At 34.1% G+C, this 21749-nt stretch overlaps 2 protein-coding genes across 22 annotated transcripts in view; one reads left to right on the top strand and one right to left on the bottom strand.

Moving 5' to 3' along the window:
- atp2c1 (ATPase secretory pathway Ca2+ transporting 1) overlaps positions 1–21749 on the bottom strand; it is an 83416-nt gene that overhangs the window by 61508 nt on the left and 159 nt on the right. The window contains exon 1 of one of the 4 annotated variants that reach the window (XM_003200239.7): positions 19772–19823. The exons of 1 other annotated variant lie outside the window; for it this stretch is intronic. In XM_003200239.7, coding sequence (XP_003200287.2) covers positions 19772–19795 — 24 coding nt within the window. In that variant the 5' untranslated portion in view covers positions 19796–19823. Of the gene's footprint in view, positions 1–5171; positions 5366–19489; positions 19824–21749 lie in introns of those variants that run through there. 2 more of the 4 variants (XM_073926530.1, XM_005158254.6) reach the window with 2 other exon arrangements.
- Positions 1–21749, top strand: part of ubxn11 (UBX domain protein 11) — a 41046-nt gene that overhangs the window by 672 nt on the left and 18625 nt on the right. For 10 of the 18 annotated variants that reach the window (XR_012392467.1, XR_012392465.1, XR_012392466.1 and 7 more), the window contains exon 1: positions 21399–21700. Coding sequence is in view for 7 of the 18 variants with exons in the window: in XM_073926542.1 (XP_073782643.1) it covers positions 21633–21700 (68 nt within the window). In the remaining 11 variants the exon portion in view is untranslated. Of the gene's footprint in view, positions 1–15682; positions 15800–21366; positions 21701–21749 lie in introns of those variants that run through there. The other 8 variants (XR_012392470.1, XR_012392469.1, XR_012392468.1 and 5 more) reach the window with 3 other exon arrangements.

Raw genomic sequence — 21749 nt, forward strand, 5'->3', positions numbered from 1 at the left:
TAGTTAACCTAATTAACCTACTTAAGCCTTTAATGTCGCTTTAAGCTGTATAGAAGAGTCTTGAAAAACAGCTATTAGAAATGAGTTATTAAAACTGTTATGTTTAGAAATGTGTTGAAAAGTCTTCTCTCCGTAAACAGAAACAGGGAAAAAATAAACAGGGTCTAATAATTCAGGGAGCTAATAATTCTGACTTCAGCTGTGCGATATGAATACATTTTTAAATAAATAAACACTTTTATTGTTTTCTGAAGAGTTGAAATGTAATTAGGTATGCAGTAACTGAATAATTAAACGCAAAATAATAGTCTTCGTTTTATTAACAATTTGATAAAATTAATCGATACTTTTTTTGTTATTTACAAAGTGTACTTTTATAATTTTCTTATGATTTTCTTTCTTTTAATCAAAATTGTGCAACCGTACTATGGTTAGAAGCTCTGATACAGAATTTTGAGCTTGACTACAGAATAATGTTTGACTACAAATTTAAATCGCAAACCAAATTGAAACCGCAATATCTTTATTTAAAAAAAAAAAAAAAACTATTAGCAATCAGATATTTCCCCAATTGCACAGCCCTAATCCAAACTCAACATTGCTTATATTCGCCATGTGACTATTACGAATGATGATTATTTTATATATCAAGTTTTATTTTTTCTCCACTATATTGATCTATGCTTGCATTTTGTTTGTCATTATTTTTACAGATTCCCTCCTGTACATAATCACCCCAATCACTCTAACCTATTGGAATTCTTTCTAAATAGAATTAGGTTCAATCCCAATTCTACCCCTTTGCCCTTCCCTTTACCTCTACCCCTCGTTTTGTGTGTTCCCGTTAAGGGGTAAGGGTGTCCCAACTCTCTTTAGCTTGAAGGGCTAGGGCTAAGTGGAAGGGGTAGATAGCCCTTCGAATTAAGATTTTTCAGGACCACACAAACCAAGGGGTAAGAAAATTTCCCAGAATACACCAGCTGCAATGGCAGGATAGTTAAACACAGAAGTAAGGAGATCCACAAATGAGTATTTTTGACATTTTTACAACAAACTATGTAAGCATATGTTTTGAAAAATTCATAACCGCGTTCCTGTTTTACCATCATGCTTTAAAAAAAAAAAAAAAATATATATATATATATATATATATATATATATATATATATATATATATATATATATATATATATATATATATATAAATAAAAATAAAAACCGCTAAATTTCACGATCTATAATCCATAATAATAACTCCTGTATAGCAGTCCTACAACATTCTGACACTTGAATCCCCTGTCAGAATAGTCTGGTGGCTGGGAATGGGCTTTTACAGTGTCTGCTATAATGTTAATGTTGTTTTTGTTTGTTTACATAGATGAATATGGCCACGGTGTTAAAAGCACAGTATTACAATCTTATTGCCACATCAGATCGTAATGATAACATGATATAGTTGCCTTCAGTGATTTCTTGAAGATAAACACCCAAAAATAACACAACTGGAATTATTACAGCAGTCGCAATCGTCTGATCTCATATGAAGCAACAGATCGCGAGGACATATGATGGCGTGTGCAGGTGCTGTAGTGCTGTCACAATTCTTAGGGGTAAATTTTGAAGCCCATCACACTTTGTTTTAAGGGCCAAGGAGAGGGGGAAGGGGTAAGGGTACAAAAACAGAATTGGGATTGGGCCTAATCAAACTGTCTAGTGAAACAGCATTCATATTGCAACATGTATATCAGAGAACTAGATTTTTTTTCCAATATCATGCATCCCTAGTCCTGTTCTACATTTGTTTTGCTGGATGTTGATCAGGTGAGCTAGAAAACTTTCAATGACTTTTAAATGAAGGCCATCACATAACACCAGACAAACTCACAAACAATGCATTCAGTGAGCATTCTACAGGAGAAAGGGCACTGGATAAATATATTAGATTAAAAACATTCCTAAAGAAAGCGTAAACAGCAAATGACATTGGAGAGAAATACTTGCCATTCACTTTGCAACTAGTGTGTCCTAAACTGAACTCAACTTTCGGCTTTTTGACTTTCGAGTTTTAAATTTAAATAAAATTTTTATTGAATTACTTTTATGGTTTAGTTGCTCTTGTTATCAAATGCATTTTAACAGCCACAAGAGATCAGCTACTCTCTGCCTACAATAGATGGAAACAAATTAAACATTAAAATTTAATACAGTATAATACTACTAAGTTTGTTTTCAATAAGTCAGCAAATGTAAAAAGCAAAAGTTTTCTTGAAATTTCTGATTCGGACACAAACTCACAGCATTTAGTGTGGTTATGCTGCTTTCAAGGTGAAAATGAATGCTGCTGCTCGCTGCTTTCCATTGTCTCCTTTATGAACAAGACTTTAACTCATGAATACGGCTTTATAAATAATAGAATATTAAATAACACACCTACATTAACGGAAACTCTATATAACTTAATACCCTTAAGTTCCAAATTTAGTTTTATCTAACTACTTATATTCATTTATTCAAGTGTAGTTACTACATTTAACATACAGTGACCATGAATTGCATTTCTACAGTGAAAAACAGCTTTGTGTTAAATGTGAGCAATTATTAATGTCAACGGCTTAGTTCCTGTATTAATCTGGGGTTGCCATAGTGGAATGAACCGCCAACTTATCCAGCATAGGTTTTTCACAGCGGATACCCTTCCAGCCGCAACCTAACACTGGGAAACACCCATACACACTTACATTCACACACATACACTACGGCCAATTTAGCATAATCAGTTCCCCTGTACCGCATGTCTTTGGACTGTGGGGAAAACCTGAGAACCCAGAGGAAACCAACACGAACAGGGGGAGAACATGCTAACTCCACACAGAAATGCCATCTGGTCCAGCCGGGGAGCAACCATCTTGCTGTGAGGCGATCGCGCTACCCACTCCGCCACCGTGACGGACCTATTTGCGCAGTGATAATTTTTTAAATATACAATATACAGATAGCAGAAGCTTTTATCGGTATTTTCCCTTATTGGAAAGTGGTTTAAAAGTGGACAAACGTATTAAAACACCCTTAAAACCGTCTATTTGTGATCAGATCAACCAAAGAGCATCTTAATACCAGTTGTAAGCAGTGCCAATTTTTCTTTCAAGAAAAAAAAGATATCTGGAAAATGACTCCTAATGCCATGAGAATGAATGGTGGTAAGTAACATTGATAGGATCATAATACCAGGCTAACAGTGCAACATAAAACATTAAAATGATCTCTGGTCTCCAGCACTACTTTTGACATCTCTCTCACACACCTCCTTTAAATCTAAAGTTAAAAAAAAAATGTTGCTTTGAATTTCAGAACATTCACTATGGTAGCTAGTCTTACTGTGAGATAGATACCACTATCTAGAGGGGGTTTAGATGACTAGAACTAACGAATCTAGAAACGTATGCTAAGGACCGATTTTTGTTAAAAGTCACGTTAGATATGCACAACACTGGTTAAATGAGCAATATGCAGCATTGTTGTATTGAGTGTTGCAGTAATATTTCTTGCAATAGAAAACTTTCATAGAGATATGCAATTTTATGAGCTTTTTGTCTTTTTTTAATCATTTATGTAATGTTCATATCAAAATGAACAGTAAATAGATATTTGTCTGCTCTAATTAAGGCTAAAAAAAGAAAAAACACCATGCATGACTGAAAACCTCTGCAGATATTCTCATGTTGGTATAGGCATGGGCCGGAATTAGACTCTGACAGTATGATAACCTTGGATAAAAATATTACTGTTTCACAGTATTGCGCTCACTGCTCTAAAATATATTCTTTTCAAATGTCTGGATAAAAAACAAAAACTCTTTTCTCCTTAGAAAACAATATACTCTATTTCTTGAAAGACATCATAGAGCAGTAAACACGTCAGGCTATATAATTCAAATGAATAATTGACTTCTGCTGTCTTCATTTGTTTCAAAAACACAGATTTCTATACAATTTAAAACAGCATCTTTGGATATCTTTTTTTGCTGAAGATACTGTTGTCCTAAAAAACAAAACAAAAAAAAATGTAAATAAAAAAAATAAATCGAACCAATACCTTAGCAACGGAATTACAGAAAAGGTTGGCAGTTTCAAAACCTTGACTTTTTCAAACCGGGGTGTACCTTGAAAGCTGATGTTTTTCCACTGATGTAAATTTTTCCATATGAGTTCAATTATTTGACCTTGCGCAGTAGTCGAATTTACTTCAATTGCGCGCAGCAATTGAAGTAAATTCCACGTTATTTGCGCCACCCAGCTATAATTCATCTCTATTTGCATGTTTGAATTGACTTTGTATGTCATTTACATGAACTTATACCTAATTCCACGTTTAACGTGAACCCAGCATTATTCTTATTCGCTGTTGTCTTTGTCATTAGTTTTTATTTTCGGCTCTCTGCTCGGATGGATAAACAACCAATGCACGATGACAATACTTTTACAGTCTATTGCACAATATATTGCACAGCCCTAATAAAAATGCAACTGCAAAAACTGAACTTGGATAAACCCAAGCAGAATTCTCCCAATTCCAACCCAATTCTTTTTAACGACTTATAGCCTTTACCATCATTCGCCAGACATCTCTTAAACCCATAGTGAAGTTCAGCTCCCTCTAGCTGGCATTCATTAAACTTAGAAATTAACAGACCTCATCTCAATATCTTAAGTATTAGTAACAGTAATACAAATTCTAGCAGTGGCCAGGAAAAAGCCACATTCTCTGTTGGTTTGTTTTCTAATTTTAGGCCTATTCCCAATGATTTGCATTTATGCTTGGTAAATGAGTTAATGTAATGCAGATATATTCTCGGGTCATTCCGAATTACCCAAGGTTAAATATACAGAGGCTTTGCAATAGAATGGTACTCAGGTAAACAAACTAGGTTACAATGGAAAGAACCCAGAAGGCCCTTTAAAATTGTAGGTGAAACATGCAAATCTAAACAAAATGCTACTGCGACTTTATTCTGGACAGAACTGCAAAACAGAAAGAGGAGACATGCTTAGAGTTTAAATACATTTTAAGAGCGGCACCCTAAGGAAGCACAGGATTGGCGGTAGTAATAGTAAAGAATAACAAGAACAAGAAAGACACAATAGAGCGCTTAGGAATTTTAAAATCAGTGCTACCTTTTGTAGTGAACATCATGTTATGAATCAGATCCAGCATGCTACAGCACCGCATACACCTTAGCATCTCAGAGTGTTACACATTATTCTTCCTGCGCTTTCACTCGGCAGATCCAGAGCAAAGATAAAAGAAAGTGTCTTACTGAAGATCTACAGAGTCTGAGCCTGAGCGGATTCCCTTAATTAAGAGTGGCAACAGCTTAAACCTGGATGAGCCAATCCCTGGTTCTCACCGCTCTCTGAACGCACTCTTTTAGTCTAATGAATGAGTCCTATCTTAGCTGTACAGCTCAATTTGCAGAATGACATTATTGCACTGTGGTAAAATTTTTGTACTATACAAATGCTGTTATAAAACGCATCCCTGCTCTCAGTATCACTCTAAAACATTACGATTTTTGAGGCATTTTTGTTCATTTGATTCAATGGATGTCGATCTGTTCTGTTAGGAATCTTTTAATAATTTAAGAATGAACACCATCTCACAAACAAACATACAAAGAGAGATTCGCCAAACTGGTGTAAAAAGCATAAAATATAGTGTTTTAAAAGTCTATAGAAAACAAGTGGGAGATGACATACTGAATCTCATTGCCACTAGTGCATAAGTCGAGCTTGTTCACTTTCTTATTGAGCTAGACAAAAAAAACATGACCTTGGATTTCTTTAGTGGTTTAGATGTTCATATGATTGAATGCATTTGAACAGCTAAGACAAAATATTCTGACAAACTCTCAGCATTCAGTGTGGTTGTGTGGCTATCAGTGAGGAAATGAAAATTTTTCCATTGTTTCTTTTCATGTCTTTCCGCAGACTCATTAATACAGTTTTACAGGGTTTCTGCAGGTTTCACAATGTCAAATTTAAGACTTTAAGACCTTTTTAAGACCATTTTAATGAAATTTCAACAAGCAAACCCTAGTTGTGTGCTTACACATTTAAAAAAAGTCTTTAAAAGTTATAATAAACTACACTGACAAAAATTGATTTCTGCAAAACTGTTGCAAGCAACTTAAATAGGTTGAATTTAAACAAACAAAGTAAACTTAGTAATGTTAAACTTAATTTGTTTAAATTCAGCCCAAATATTTTTACAGCCACTTAAAGTAAATAAATTTAGTAAATCCAAGGAATCATCTTTGAATATTTTTTTCCAGAGTAAATGTATACACAACAGTTTGTCCAGGTCTGTGTCCTCCCCATATACAGACTATAAATACAGAGAAATTTTGAACAAATATTAATTTGAGGATAATAATTAAACCATATTGGCAAATAGAGTTATAAACAGAGCTTTGTTAAAAGTTCTATTGAGATGAAATTTTGGTCATTAGATGCGTGTTGGCCCGATTAGGTGTTACATGGACACAGGAAAATGAAGACTTGTTTGCAATTATTTAGGACCTAAAAGACAAAATTTCAGTGAATTCAAGACTTTTTAAAGGCCTACAATTTTGTTTTTGAAATTAAAACATTTTAGGACCCCGTGGTCACCCGGTTTTAAAAGAATAAATAACAACACTCTGCAGAACAATACTCTTTACTTAACAGAAATGATTTAAGAAATTACTTACAAGATAAATAAAAAGGAGAAGGTAGTTGGAAAATATTAAGCTTGTGTTCATCCCACACCATGTTAAAATTAATTTTTTGTTAAAGAATTTTTATGTCTAATATGTCTGTTCAAAATAAATAAATAAATCAAATACTACCTTAATAAAGTCTCTGCACGTCACTCTAGTGATAAAATTCAAAAGTTAGTTATGTCAAAAAAGTTACAGCTACATATTTACATTTAATACCATTTTAACTGGCTGTAAATTATAAAGCAACTGTTAATATCTTAATAATTCCTTTAAAAATACTTTTAAAACTGTTATATTTACACGGCGTATAAATAAATACAATTAAATGTGTTCAGATTAGTTCCTCAAACCAAAAAATGCTTATAATACAAACTTGCATTACAAGCAGTAGTTGTATAGACTACATTTCTGATACATTTGGTCCATCAACTTTCTTTGAACACAAAATAATAACAACAGCTTAACCTATCAGTGTCCTTCACCCATTATCAGCAATGTTACGTGTTCCTTGAACAACTTCAATGTGCTAATAAAATGACATTTCTTTCATCACAATTGCATCATGTTTTTAATAGCAAAACTTTACATTGGTTACAAGCAAGAGCAACGTTTAGAGCAAGATAAGCCATTTATCTTCACACTCAGCTGGCGACACAAAATCGAAAATAAATAAATAAATCAAGCTTTAATTGTTATCGTGTCTCCAGGGGCCCCCTATCTGGGTCTCAATTACAAACTGTGCCTGATTCTGGAGCTGACAGAATTGGGCCACGCGCAGGTTCAAGGCCATGCAGACACAGAACAAACCGCTCTCCATTAGATGATCGAGACTGATCGTCTGCAGTCCAATGAGAGGCACAAGGTCACGCTAGCTCCAGCAGGGCCTCCGCAGAGCTAAAACCGCATCAACCTCTCTTCACCTTTTAAACAGTGCTAGGGTAGGAGCTTATACGCATGCATGTGGTATGAGAAGAATCTGCTAAGAAATACCAAGTGCATAAAGGTAGAAGGAAAAGTGCTGTTCAGCTAAAATCACAGATGAAGCGTCCTTGGCCCTGACCAGGTCCAGGGCTGCACAACATATTGTTTTAGCATTGATATAGCAATGTGCGAATCTGCAATATACATCTCAAGATTTTCAATGTCGACTTGGGAATGCAATTAACCTAAAAACAACAGTTCAGAAAGTGCGGAACGTTTAACCCTAATAGAGTGAAGGGTTCATTAAAGGCCTGTGGCTGTAACTGTGCATTCACATGGAAAGTAGCAAGAGTGTCAAAATCGTTGGAAGTCATTCATTTTCAATGGGAGCCAGCGGCGAAGAGCGTCGTGTTTTCGCTGGTTTGGAAACGTTGAAGTCAACTTTATGGTACTAATGAGCTATGACAAAGTTCAGCAGGAAGCAATCGGAATGTTGAAGTCTACCATTTGAGAGGATTCCAGAGAACACAGTCCTGTGAACTTTGGTTCCGACCACAGTTGTTCCCAAGGGTTTGATTATTACGGTTGCCTAGTTTTCAGTTATTTACAATGTTTTCATACAGTGGCATACATAAAAAGGACGAATTGATTTGCATTAATATTTTTTTTTCTCTTAAAAAAAAAATGGGAATTTCACTCTAAGTATAAGGACAGTATTGATGCTTCAGAATATTTCAGACATACGGACACATATTGGATAAGTGGAGCAAAGCCACACTACACACAACAACTTGATCTTCCAAAGTGAAATTAATTTGATAGAAAGCGTGCAACATTTTTACGCTAGAAAGCTTGTTTTTTTATGCAGGAATGTAAGTGATTTGCTGAAATGCTGCAACGGCCACCTTAATTCAAGATTAAATATAGCAATTTTGGCGCTCTTGCAGCCAGAGCTATGAAGGCAGACAGCGTTGTCGTCAGGGTGGCCAGAGCAAACTTTGTCACTCTCGCTACCTTCGGGGTAAACTCACAGTTAGAGTGCTTTCACACCTGTAGATGGATTGTTTTGTTCTAAACAAGGATTAAAATTTGTTACAATGTTGCTCTTTGTTCTTGGTGCGGATCGCTTTTACACAGCAAAGTTTCTAAACGGACCAAAATAGCTAAAATAAGTCACGTGCAAGTAAACTCTCCACACATTGGTCAGAGTTCCACGGTTTATTTATTTTATTTATGACAATGAGCCATAAGACTTTATAAGCAAAAAGCTCTGCTTTCATTTTGAATAGTGACACCCACAGAAATCGTCACCAAATAGAATTAGCTAGAATTATGCATTATAGGCTTTACATTTTAGTGAGAAGTAACAGATAAATCAAGACTGCTGTTTGGTCAAACAGACAAACAGCTCTCCTTAATAGTTCAGCATGCTTTCACTTTCATATTTGACATGAAACGCACATTTAACCGGTAGGATTGAGGACATCCCGCCCTACTCATTCTCTTTTCATCCAGCCATATATGCCTGTTACATATCCATAACACACGGTGATACAGCCTGGTTCATTAGGTAAGTGGATCGTACTGCTTTCTTACTACAATCCATTCACTTCAGAGTTCGTCTGAATTGAGCTGAGACCACCTCATTCAAGCATTCTCGAACTGATTGTTTTAGCGCAGATCCGTGCGTGACTGCTATCAATGAATGAATGAATGAATGAATGAATGAATGAATGAATGAAAATTTCATTTCTTGCTGCCAAAGTTTAAATATTCTACAATTAAGACTACAGAAGTCAAGTGGTTCAAAGGTTTCCAAATTTGTCAAAAATAGGTGTGAGCAATTCCATGCAAATGTCAACCTTGCTATGAAAAACAAAGTATTAACAAAAATAGCAAAAGCCTTTCTAAGTTTGTGTAGGCTTGACTTTTACAGTACTGTAAAAATGTGTCCCTCAGTGTTTTCAAACAATTATATTTGATTTACCAAATTCACACAAGTGGCAATTTCTGCTGTAACATCCATAACAGAGCTTTTTCCTCATAAACACAAAAATGTCAAATAAAAAAAAAATGATCAGTTTTGTGCTATAGAGAGCCAACTCTTTTCCATGATTAGCATTATTTCTTTTGGGTTGTGTAGTTTAATTGTAAAATGTACTTAATCTACTGTACTTGCATACTTTTTTGGTCATATGTATAACAAGCTTATTTTCCTTATCTAACCTCTTAAGGCCCAAGGTGTTTTTTACATGCATTTTTTTAGAGAAAAATTATGTCCATATATGTGGACTCGTGGTCTGAATTTACATAACACTATCCTGATTGTTTTTCAATGCATTAATAACACACAGTTTTTATTGAGTATGTTTTGACTATCAGAGACTAAAAATTTTTGTTCTCATTTTGGACAGTTAAAAATAGTGTTTGGGACATTTCATACGCTGCAAAACAGTTGCAGAATGACACTGTATGTCTGTAACAAAATATAAAACATTCTAAGTATTTTAAATGGCTACTTAAATGTGCTATCCACTTATGTGGCCACTAAGCCCTAGGAGGTTAAAATGTGAAAAATGTTTACGAATTGATATTTTTCTGATCCTATAACTTTGTGGTTAGTTGTAGTAGTAGTGGAAGATATCCTAATGTTACATCTATAACGCTGAAATTGCTCGTGTTCAACAGTTTAAGGACAACTTTGAAGAAAGGTTTATCCACTCCAAATGTTGACTACAATACAGTGCTCTTCTAAATTTGATGATTGGCCCTCAACAAACCTCATTCTCCATCTGGCAGGTTGATCCTTCAGCAATACTCTTGAACAAATATTCACACAATGTCTTTGACAGGTCACACCTGGAGTTTTTTTCCAACACTTTATCTTTGTCTACTGTATGTAAATTCATGGCTTTTGAAAGTCATTGTAAAAGAGGAGAGACCTTTAACTGTATTGTGTTAAAGGTTTGTCCACGTTGCTCCTTAGTAGGCCTCCTTCTGTTTGTAAAAAAAAGTGTACATGAGTGAGAGGGGATATACATCAGGTTATACCCCATGCCGTGCAAAACTTAACTGAAGTCAGGTTGGCTGATATACTAAACGTTTATATTCAATATTATGAGAAATATATTAATTAATTAATTTATTAATTATGTGAATAGCTAAAGTCTCTGCTAACAAGAACGTGCTGTGCTGTTCCTTTTGTTACAGATCATACACATGAGTGAGAAAGAAACATGCAACATTATACGCTTGTCATGTGCAAAACTAAACTGAAGTCAGGTTGGCCAATAAAACCAATTATTTATATTATTCAATATTATAATAAATAAACAAATGAATATGAAGACAAATTAACCAATAACATGAATGCCTTAAGTCTCTGCTAACAAGAAACCTTCTTTGCTGTTCTTTTTAATCTGCAGATTGTTTATTTATTTTATTCTAATAACCAAATAATAAATACCAAATAGGGTTAATACCATGCTTACCCTTGCTTTTAAATTTTTTTAAAGAGGAATATAAATTGTCAGGGACATATTTATGATCCATTTCTAAAATTAAAACAATTAAAATGCAATTTCTTAACAGTGACACAATTCAAAAGTGCCTTTATGTGTGGCATTTTACATGCTTATAGAGGAATTAGCAACCTACTTCAGACATGACGTCACATGGGTTTCCGTTCGCGAAAAGAGTCGGTTTGTGAAAAGAGTCGGTTGCAATAGCAAACTTGTCGTGTTGTGCGGTAGGATGCCAAAAGTGTAAGTTTACATACCCTGCCGTACAGGTGCAGTTCACTGTCAGAAAGCAGTAGTTTTGCTTGTTGATGATTATCCTGGCCTTGTATAGCTCCATTTTTTCCCCTTGTCTTTGGCCAGGCAGAACCTCGGTTTTTAGCACTATATAGTTTTGAATCGAATCATAAAACATTATTTCTTACACATGACCACACAGAACACAAGTGTTGGCATCAAAAGACTTGTAGGCCTTTAACTTCTCTTTTGTAAAATCACTTGGAGCTTCAACGAGATTGTATATTTCGGGCTGGATGCTTGGCCATTTCGCTTTATCCAATATTCATTGGGACGGTGATATCGCAAATAGACCTGTCAGACGAACACAGTTTACTTTAACGTTAATTTTGCAGAATATTTGTGCTTATTACTGGGTGACAAGCTGTTATAATACACTGAAAGCAATATTTATATAATATATATATAGTATGTAATTAATAAAACGAATCATAAAACATTATTTCTTACACATGACCACACAGAACACAAGTGTTGGCATCAAAAGACTTGTAGGCCTTTAACTTCTCTTTTGTAAAATCACTTGGAGCTTCAACGAGATTGTATATTTCGGGCTGGATGCTTGGCCATTTCGCTTTATCCAATATTCATTGGGACGGTGATATCGCAAATAGACCTGTCAGACGAACACAGTTTACTTTAACGTTAATTTTGTAGAATATTTGTGCTTATTACTGGGTGACAAGCTGTTATAATACACTGAAAACAATATTTATATAATATATATATAGTATGTAATTAATATAACTTGTTTCTAAGACAACAAACTTTGTCGTTTTTTTCTGCAACCTTGCTTGCTGGTAATTAGTCTATTGCTACTTTACTTTTAAAATAACATTGATTGTTACCATGAACAGTATTTATATATAGGTCTTAAACTGGGGTAAAACTATTTGTTAATTCAAATAAAAGCAAATATTTAGATCAAACAAATAAATTAGGGCTGGGAAATGATTAATAGCATCTAAAACTAAAGTTTATTTATTTATTTTTTTATAAATTATGTTTCTGTACAGTGTAAAACATTCATTCAAATACTTAGTTTGAAATGGCAAATTTATAAACAAACAAAAGAAGTTTTAATAGAAATTACTCTTAACAAGTTAGTCTGGAAATTCTTTCAGTGGAGAAACAGACCAGCTATCAAGGCAGGCGGTACCGAAGCCTAAGGAGCAAACCAGTGTGTTTTCATGACAGTTTTTATCCTGACATTATAAGACTTTTGAAGAAGACTAGTTTAAATACTATTGTTAGCTAGTATGGTATTATAGTAAATGTATAAATAGTTAAATTAGCACAAATTGTCAATATTATAACTATTATAAGAAACTGTGCAATAAGAAATTATTTCTTCCCTTCTGTGATTTTTAATGGGTTATATTTTATATAAAACTATATTTTTACATATTAATGAAATTACAAAAGCTTATTATGTTACTTTATACATTCATATAATTACTTTATATCTTTTAAAACAAAAGCCCTATACAATTATGTATTAAATATATGGATTGGACTTTTAAAATGTTTCTCTGTGTCATTTCCGCAAAGTGAGTAACATTCTCGATAATGTCAACTCGCAACATCACTTACAATATTATTAGAAAACAAATACCAAACACCCCTAAGCCCTACTAATAACTGAACGATGATAATAATGCCTCTGTTTGCACAACTAATGAGAATAAAACAAACATCTTGTGAATGAGATCTGTTTGGAGACAATATTAAAATAAGTAACACTTTAATTCAAAGTGCATAAGTTGAAACTGGAATAAAACCATGCAAGGCTCAAAATTCATAGAGCTCAAGGAAAACAAAAAGCTGTATTGTTGACATTGAAAGTCCTCTCTGAGAACAGTGCTTTTGAAACAAGAACAGAGCTTCCCCACAGAGAAAGAAAATCTTTTTTTCTCCAAACTCAAAATAAACAAGAGACCAAATATCCAAAAACTGGCTGCTCAGAGATGGGAAATCAAAAGATTGATTCTATTTGTGAAAAAAACCAAGCGTATACTCTCAAGACTGCAATGTCACACTTGTTAAACCTCTTATTACGTCCTAAAAACTTTGCGCTGATATGAAAGATTGTCCAGCTGCCTTAAATTTCTGCATTTCTGAACAGGACTGGGTTTGAAGAGCAGAAACACACAAGAACCGAACACTTCTCAATCTGTCACCTAAAGCAAATGAGAGCTTCACAGGAAGTTAAACGCACTGCACTGCAAGTTATATATAGATGAAGCATGGGCTGCTGGGACAGAGAGCGGTTTATAATCTTCCTCCTGGCTGTCCTGACACTGCCTGCAGGCGGAGGCTCTCTGGAACTATTAGATAGCAGAGAGATGTCAGTCCACAAGTGCTGTAAAAAAACAGAAACTGAGGACGGAAGGGTGGCAAAGAGCAAAATCCAGAGGAATGAGCGGCCTTCTTCACACATAAACCCCTTAACACACACATGGAAAAGCAAATACTAGTCATCCAAAGGGTGAACCACCCGGCCGGCACCCACTAAACTCTCACTCACCTCCACAGTTAACGATTAAATTATTGTTCTGAATCTGCAAGGATCAGTATTGCACAATATTGGTCATAGCTTTGGCCTGTAGAGAGGCACAGTGACGCCCATGCATTTGCAACCATGGATACTTTCATTTATTGCCTTCATGAAAGTTACAAACCAAACCAACCAGCTCTGAGATGAATCACCAAATTATCAAAAACAATGCCATACACAATCAGACACAATATATGAGAAAGCAATAGAACTTGTTTGTGCTTAAAACTGTACCAAACCAACTAAATTAACCAATGAGACTTTCTAGCAAACCAGATACACTTCACCAGCTTTTGCTCAATACACCGTTTGACAGAATCTACTGTAAACACTATGTGAAGTTACTTATTTAACCTATAAATCTATAGACAACCTATATAACACATAGGGCTGCATGGAAAAACCTAACACTGCTATATTTTTATTTTGTGGTATATATTGTAATATGAATACAACTTCAGCATACGATTTAATATCTCTTCTTGGAACGAATTTATAGTGATAAATCAGTTGGGATGATTCTGCAGTGGGAGTGCATCTCCATAAAATCTAATAAACAATCTATACAATTTTTGGGGTTCGACACATTTTCGTAGTTTTTTCTATGCTACTTGCAGTGCGTTTCTGAATTTGTATGTGTTGTAAGTATTTTCATGCACGTGTTTAGTCAGTGATTGATGAATTAATGTTTACTATTTCCATCGTCGTCAAATATAATAGATAATCCTATAAACTTTTTGGGCTTCCCCGGCACGTTTTTGTTGTGCTATTTGCAGTGCAATTCTTTGTTTGCACGAGTTGTATTTTCATGCATAACAATCTATAAATATAGATTTATAGAAAGATACAATTGAAAGAAAGGGTTTTATCGTGTCCCAAGACTAACAGTATTCAACTACAGTGACTGAATGATGAAAATAAAAAAAATATTTATAATATTCATCCAAAGTTATGGTCGCAAATGGTACAATTTCTTATATGTGAATGTTTTTATACAATCACAGGCATCAAAAACACATTGTGTATCATGCAGTGTGACTGTTATGAATGATCACATAGCGATATCAATGTTGAAACAATATATTGTGCAGTCCTTATAACACACCATATAAAGATTGCTCTTTTAAGGTTCTTTCACATAGTAATGATTCTTTTTAGGACCATACTGTTCTAAAGATCCTCAAATTGTTCTTTAAAAGCACCTGCAGTTCATTACTGAAGCTCGAGAATCGAGCACTCTCTTAATATGTAAAGTGATTCTTTCTTAAAAGCTCTATACATTTTCAAAATCTAACTTCTTTTCTACCCATTTTTTTTTAGTTATTTGATTGTTTTTAGTTTAAGAAAACTTTTAACCATATCTGTTTAGTTGAAGACGTCTCTTAAGTAACAAAGATGTTTGATTTTACCCCCCTAATTATTACTTTAACAATTATAGCTATGACTGTTTTTACCTATTAATAAGAGGGTTTTTGCATAAAGAAGTCACGAAAAATGTAAAAAAAAAATAAATTTTAACACGGTAACGACACATACTGTCTATTTTTGATACTTGGCCATTACAAAGATCCTTTCTTTTTTAAACTAAACAAATGGAAGTTACACTGCAACTTCAAACTTTGTGTTTTCCAGATGCTGTGATATATTTCATCTGCAGAGGGTCAATGACATTCAGTTTTACCAAAAACCATCATTACAATGAACATAAAGGCATCATAGAGGATTATGAAGACATTTCACAGAAACGTGGTCTTTATCACATTTATATCCTGTTGTTTGTAATTTTGCTATTAGCTGTTGTACAAATACAGCAATAAAAAAGTACTGAAGTGGTATGTGCCGTTTAGTATGGGTTTATTATTTTCATTTTTTAAACCTTAACAGAACCTGCGATATTTAGAACTAGAAAAAATAATATTAACAAAAAATATATTAAAAAAAACCCCATATATTAATAGTTCTAATATGAATAAAATAAATACTCTTATATATTTTTTGTGAAAATATATTTAAAAAAAATATTATTCCAAATATTTTTCTGGTCCTACATTATACATTCAAAGCATAGATCTTTATTGAACCTAGAAAAAGTGCTCTATTGAACATCAAACGTTTCTGTTAGAAGCCAAGGAACCCTAATACAGTACATTTTAGAGCAAACCAATTAGTACCAACACTAAACTAAATCTGTATTTAAGACATTACGTATTAATAAGTTTGACAATAAAAACTGCAATACATCATCACTGCACCTGCACTGGCCTAAAAAGTCTAAATTGCATAGTAGTGGCATGCGTTTTTGTTTAATCATTTTTCTTTGGTTGAGTCCCTTTAGTTAACAGGGGTCACCACAGTGGATAAAACCGCCAACTTATCCAGCATATGTTTTACACAGTGGATGCCATTCCAGCCGCAGCCCAGTAGTGGGGAAACACCCAGTATGCATGTTTTTTATGCTTTTTTTTTTAAACAATGTTATGATGGCAATTAAGAAGGTGGTTTACCTAACCCATTGTTGTGTACTTTATTTCTCCCTACATAAATGACACTCCCACGGTATTGTTTAAGGTGTATTGTTAACTTTGAATGTCTTTACCAGGAAGAGTATTGTTTAAAAAAAGAACAGAGCTTCCCAGAGAGAAATATAACCTTTTTCATTTTAGAATTCACACATTAGAAAAATTAAAAACCTGTATTATAAAATAAATTTAAGTATGCACTTTGGGGGATATATAATGTACAAAAGCACTGCTGTGTCGACATTTTTAAAATAAATATTATTTGTGAAGTTAATATGATTACTTTCCTTTTTTAATTAAAAAAGCAATACATTTATATATTTTAGTTGTTCTCCCACTGCATCTATTTTTACATTATAGTGTTTATTAATAATTTGATTTAATGACATGTTTTTCAATAATAAAGTTATATGCTTCATTGTTTAAAAATGTATATTTACATTACTTATATTATTACAAATATTACTTATTTATATAACTTTTAAAATAGGTTATTATAAAATTTTAGTATAAATAAGCCATTAAAGCTGTATTGTTAACATTAATAGTCTTTACCAAGAACAGTATTGCTTAAAAACAGAACAGCTTTCCAAATAGAAATAACCTTTTCCTTTTAAAATGCAAACAATACAAAAATTAAAAACCTATATTATTAAATATATTTAAGTATGCACTTTGAGAGATAAATAATGTGCAAATCACTGCCATGTCAACATCTTGTAAACCGAAAAATTATTTGTGTAGTTAATATAATTGCTTGCTTCCTTTAATTAAAAACAATACATTTATATTATAGTTGTTCCTCCACTGCATCTCTTTTATATTATAGTGTTTATTAGTAATTTGAATTAAATTGTACTGTTTTTCAATTATAGACTGAGTTATATGCTTTATATTTAAACAATTATATTTATATTACTTATACATATATATTACTTATTTATATAACTTTTAAAATAGCTTATTAAAAATTTAGCATAAATAAGCTGTTTAAGCTGCTTTGTTAACTTAAATGTCTTTACCAAGAACAGTATTGTTTAAAAACAGAACAGAGCTTCCAACAGAGAAATATAACCTTTTCCATTTTAGAATTCACACACTACAAAAATTAAAAAGTGAAAAACCTTTATTATTAAATATATTCAAAGATTGCAATTTGGGGGATAATTAATGTACTAAAGCTCTGCCCTGTTGACATTCTGAAAACTGAATATTTACTTGTGCAGTTAATAAGATTTCTTTCTTTTTTTATTTAAAACAATACATTTATTGACTTAAACTGTATTTTTTCAATTATATTTATATTACTTAAACTATTACTTATACGTAGGCCCACACGAAATCTGCGCACAAAGAATTTGGCAGAGTTCCTCAGATTTTTAGCCCATCATTGATTCTGTTTATTTACATGACTAAATGTGTGTACATTTATCTTTATTCTGTTTTTAAATTAATTTCACTAATGTTATTGAATAATATGAAAATATTGATCTGATTTATTTACAATACAGCTTGTAAAGTCATATTTTCTGTCTTTAGTAGATATGTTAAATAAGAGACTTGCTTTGCTTGCCAAATAAAGTGGATCTAATTGGATTTGCATTGTAAACATTAAATAAATGTTAAAAAGATATAATTTCTATACAATATATTAAGGTTTTAGATGTGATGCTCCCAAATTATTCTGCATAAATCCACAGATTTTAAACAAACTTTGCAGAAATAGCAAAAAAATCTCAGCAGATTCTGTCTGGCACTACTTATACGTATATTACTTATTTATATAACTTTTCAATTAGCTTATTATAAATTGTTTGCATAAATAAGCTGTTTAAACTGCATTGTTATCTTAAATGTTTTACCAAGAAGAGTATTGAAAAGAAATATAGCCTTTTCCATTTTAGAATTCACACATTAAACATTTTTTAAAGTGCAAAACCAATATTATTAAATATATTTAAGCTTATGGCCACTTAGGAGGGTAAATAACTTACAAAAGCACTGCCCTGTCGACATCTTTTGTACATTTTTTCCAAGAGTTCATTAAATCAAAGAACAGAAATGTGCTAACAGATTAACATAACGTGTCCGTGTAAACAATCGTTCAAATAATATTGTATAAACTAAAGCGACATGCATGCAAATTACAACAGCACTTATGGCATGCAATGCCAGTGAGATCAAACTTTCTGACATCCTGTTTCAACATCGTGCACTAGCAACAGACAGTCTAGATGGGGATCTGATAGATTTTAGGACACAGTTAGCTCGCATGTAAGCATTCCATCAGCTAGAGCGCGATGAACTGGACTCGGTCACCCTATTTGCTCCAGGTTTGTTGTCATTGGCGCACCCGTGCTTGTGAAAACCTCCATTCAAACACACACACACACACACACACAGAGTAGTGGTGAACTTTAAACACTACATTGGCCAGAAAACGACAGCAGTTCGGCAGGGGTGCAGTTAACTTCTTATATGGTTACTCCGAGGCCTATTTCGAGAAGGAATACAATAGTTCCTGCCCTCTTCTGTTGATTTAACAGCAGATAACAAACCTAGATGTAGATAACAGCTGAAAATAAAATAAGAAGCGCTTGACAGGATGTGCCTATAAAAGTGTGCGTCACGATACAACTCTACATCTATATATTTAGACACCCTACTTCAAAATACACGTTTCATGTAATGTTAGAAGCATAACAACCCGATTATTATCCATACACACACACACCACAAAGACTCGATACACACTTATTTTCACTCAACCCTCAAGATCACACCTCCTCAGCGACAAACGCGCTTGAGTAGGTTCACATCTAACGTTAGCAAATTCAACCACAACACTGAAACATGTCACGCGTTAACTGCTTATTTTGGTCAAGCCACCGACGGCACAGCACAGCACATGACGGCTGACCTCAAACCTTCTCCCGTCGCTTTTCAAGCGTTGCTTCCCGTTCGGTTTGGATGAGGTCGGCGCGCGGCGACAACACGCTTCCCTGCTAACGTTTAAATCACACCAGCGGGCTTCTAATCATGTTTTAACTGTGTTTCATGACACACATTCACACTGAACGCAGCGTGAAACGGCGACTAAGCGAACCAGGCTTTGGCTAAGCCTCGAGGTGGGCATTTTTGAGCCCTATAAAGCCTCCAATTTGTCTTTGGAAATGCAAAATTGCCTTTTCTTGAAACTTACCAGCGGGTCCTTTTTCTTTTGCATCTTCCGTCAGCTTTCGTTGCATCTGTCTGACGGCCGCTGATGGCGTCATCGCGCTAGTCACGCAAATAGGGGCGGAGCGATTGGGAGAGACCGGAACTGTCAACAAACTTCGCAAGCTGATCCAAATCAAATAGTTTCCTAGAGAGAAGGTGTCTTTACTAAGAACAACTTCTAAGGACTTCTTAGAAATCAATTATAAGTGCATATGGTGACACCGATGTATGCGTAAATAGCTTCTGGCGATAATATTAAAAAGTATAATAACACATAGACGCCAGCTGCATTGAATTTTAATAATGTCCCCCTCAAAACAGTGGTGTATTTTGTTGTATATAATTCTAATGCAGTTTCGGTTCTCTAAATAAAACCTGAATATTTAGTCTCTGCAGGTAATATTTCTTTCGTAATTAATACATTTGTATAGTTTAGCAGTTCCTCTGGATCTGTACCTTAAAAATTTCATAAAAATAAAATGACTCGGGTTTCTTCCCAGTGATGGGTTGCAAGTTGAAGGGCATCTGCTGCCAAAAACATGCTGGACAAGTTGGCAGTTCACTCCGCTGTGGTGACCCCAGATTATTAAAGGAACTAAGCAAGAAAATGAAAGAATGACTCGGGTTTCTTTCCATTTAAAGATGTTTACTGAATTTTTTAAGCATCATAACAATAAACTCCGGGCAACAAAAACGTTGCTCCGTCTATTTTTTACTTTCCTATCTGGTAATATAACTTAAAACAGTGGGCGGAGCAAACCATTACAAACAAAGAAGTATGGATGAAATCAACAACATATCAACAAATGTAAACTACATGATTTTAAGCACCATTAATAACTTATATTAAATCAAGTAGTCTCTTTCAACATCTATGGTATAGTACATTGTTTATAAATAATTTTAAATAAATTCATTCATTTTTTTTGTCAGCTTCATCCCTTTTATTAATCCGGGGTCGCCACAGCGGAATGAACCGCCAACTCATCCAGCACGTTTTTACGCAGCTGATGCCCTTCCAGCCGTAACCCATCTCTGGGAAAATTTTGCATAAATTATATTTACAATTTTTAATAATAGAGGGAGTTATCACTGTTTAAAAATGTATATTCAATTACTTATACTACTTGGGGCTAGTTGGGTGGCGAAGCGGTACGAGTTGCATGTTCTCCCTGTGTTGGCGTGGGTATCCTCCGGGTCCTCAGGTTTTCCCCACAGACCATGGTACAGGTGAACTGAATAAACTAAACTGGCCGTAGTGTGTGTGAATGCGTGTGTATGGATGTTTCCCAACTACTGGGTTGCAGGGGCATCCGCTGTGTAAAACATATGCTGGATAAGTTGGCAGTTCATTCCGCCGTGGCGACCCCTGATAAATAAAGGGACTAAGCCGAAGGAATATTCATGAATAATTTATATTATTTATAATAAAAAACAGCATATGGAAATAATAATACAATCAGTACTAGACCAGTGCTTGTTGCTTTTCTTTCAAACTTTGATATGAAAATCATTATTCCCGTATATATTTACTTTATTAATTGAATTGTTATAACGGTGGCGATCCTTGTCCTTCAGTCATTTCTGACAGACGAGCAGCGCCGCATAGTGGAGTTTGAGGGTTCCTGTTACCAGTGGCAACTGATCAAACATCTCCGCACTGTAAACATCCACATTTAACCAAAGTAAAAGTCAAACTCAGCAAACACGTTCAATATTTGTTTTCAACATCGTGTTCTTGAGAATTAGTAAGTTATCGTTGTCTTTTTAAAGTTCTACTTTTTACCGTTTTAGATGACGTGTCTTTATTAGGACAAAAATAACACTCAAGTGGTTTTGTAAACATGACCTCCCCGCTGTCTATCCTGAGGAAGAACAGACGAGCTCCTTTACCAGACCTACACACTGATGGGTGAGTGCAAACTACATGCACGGTGAATGAATGTTAAATGCTGACAAAT

The sequence above is a fragment of the Danio rerio genome, chromosome 16 (assembly GCF_049306965.1).
Source record: "Danio rerio strain Tuebingen ecotype United States chromosome 16, GRCz12tu, whole genome shotgun sequence".
NCBI classification, from domain to species: Eukaryota; Metazoa; Chordata; class Actinopteri; order Cypriniformes; family Danionidae; genus Danio; species Danio rerio.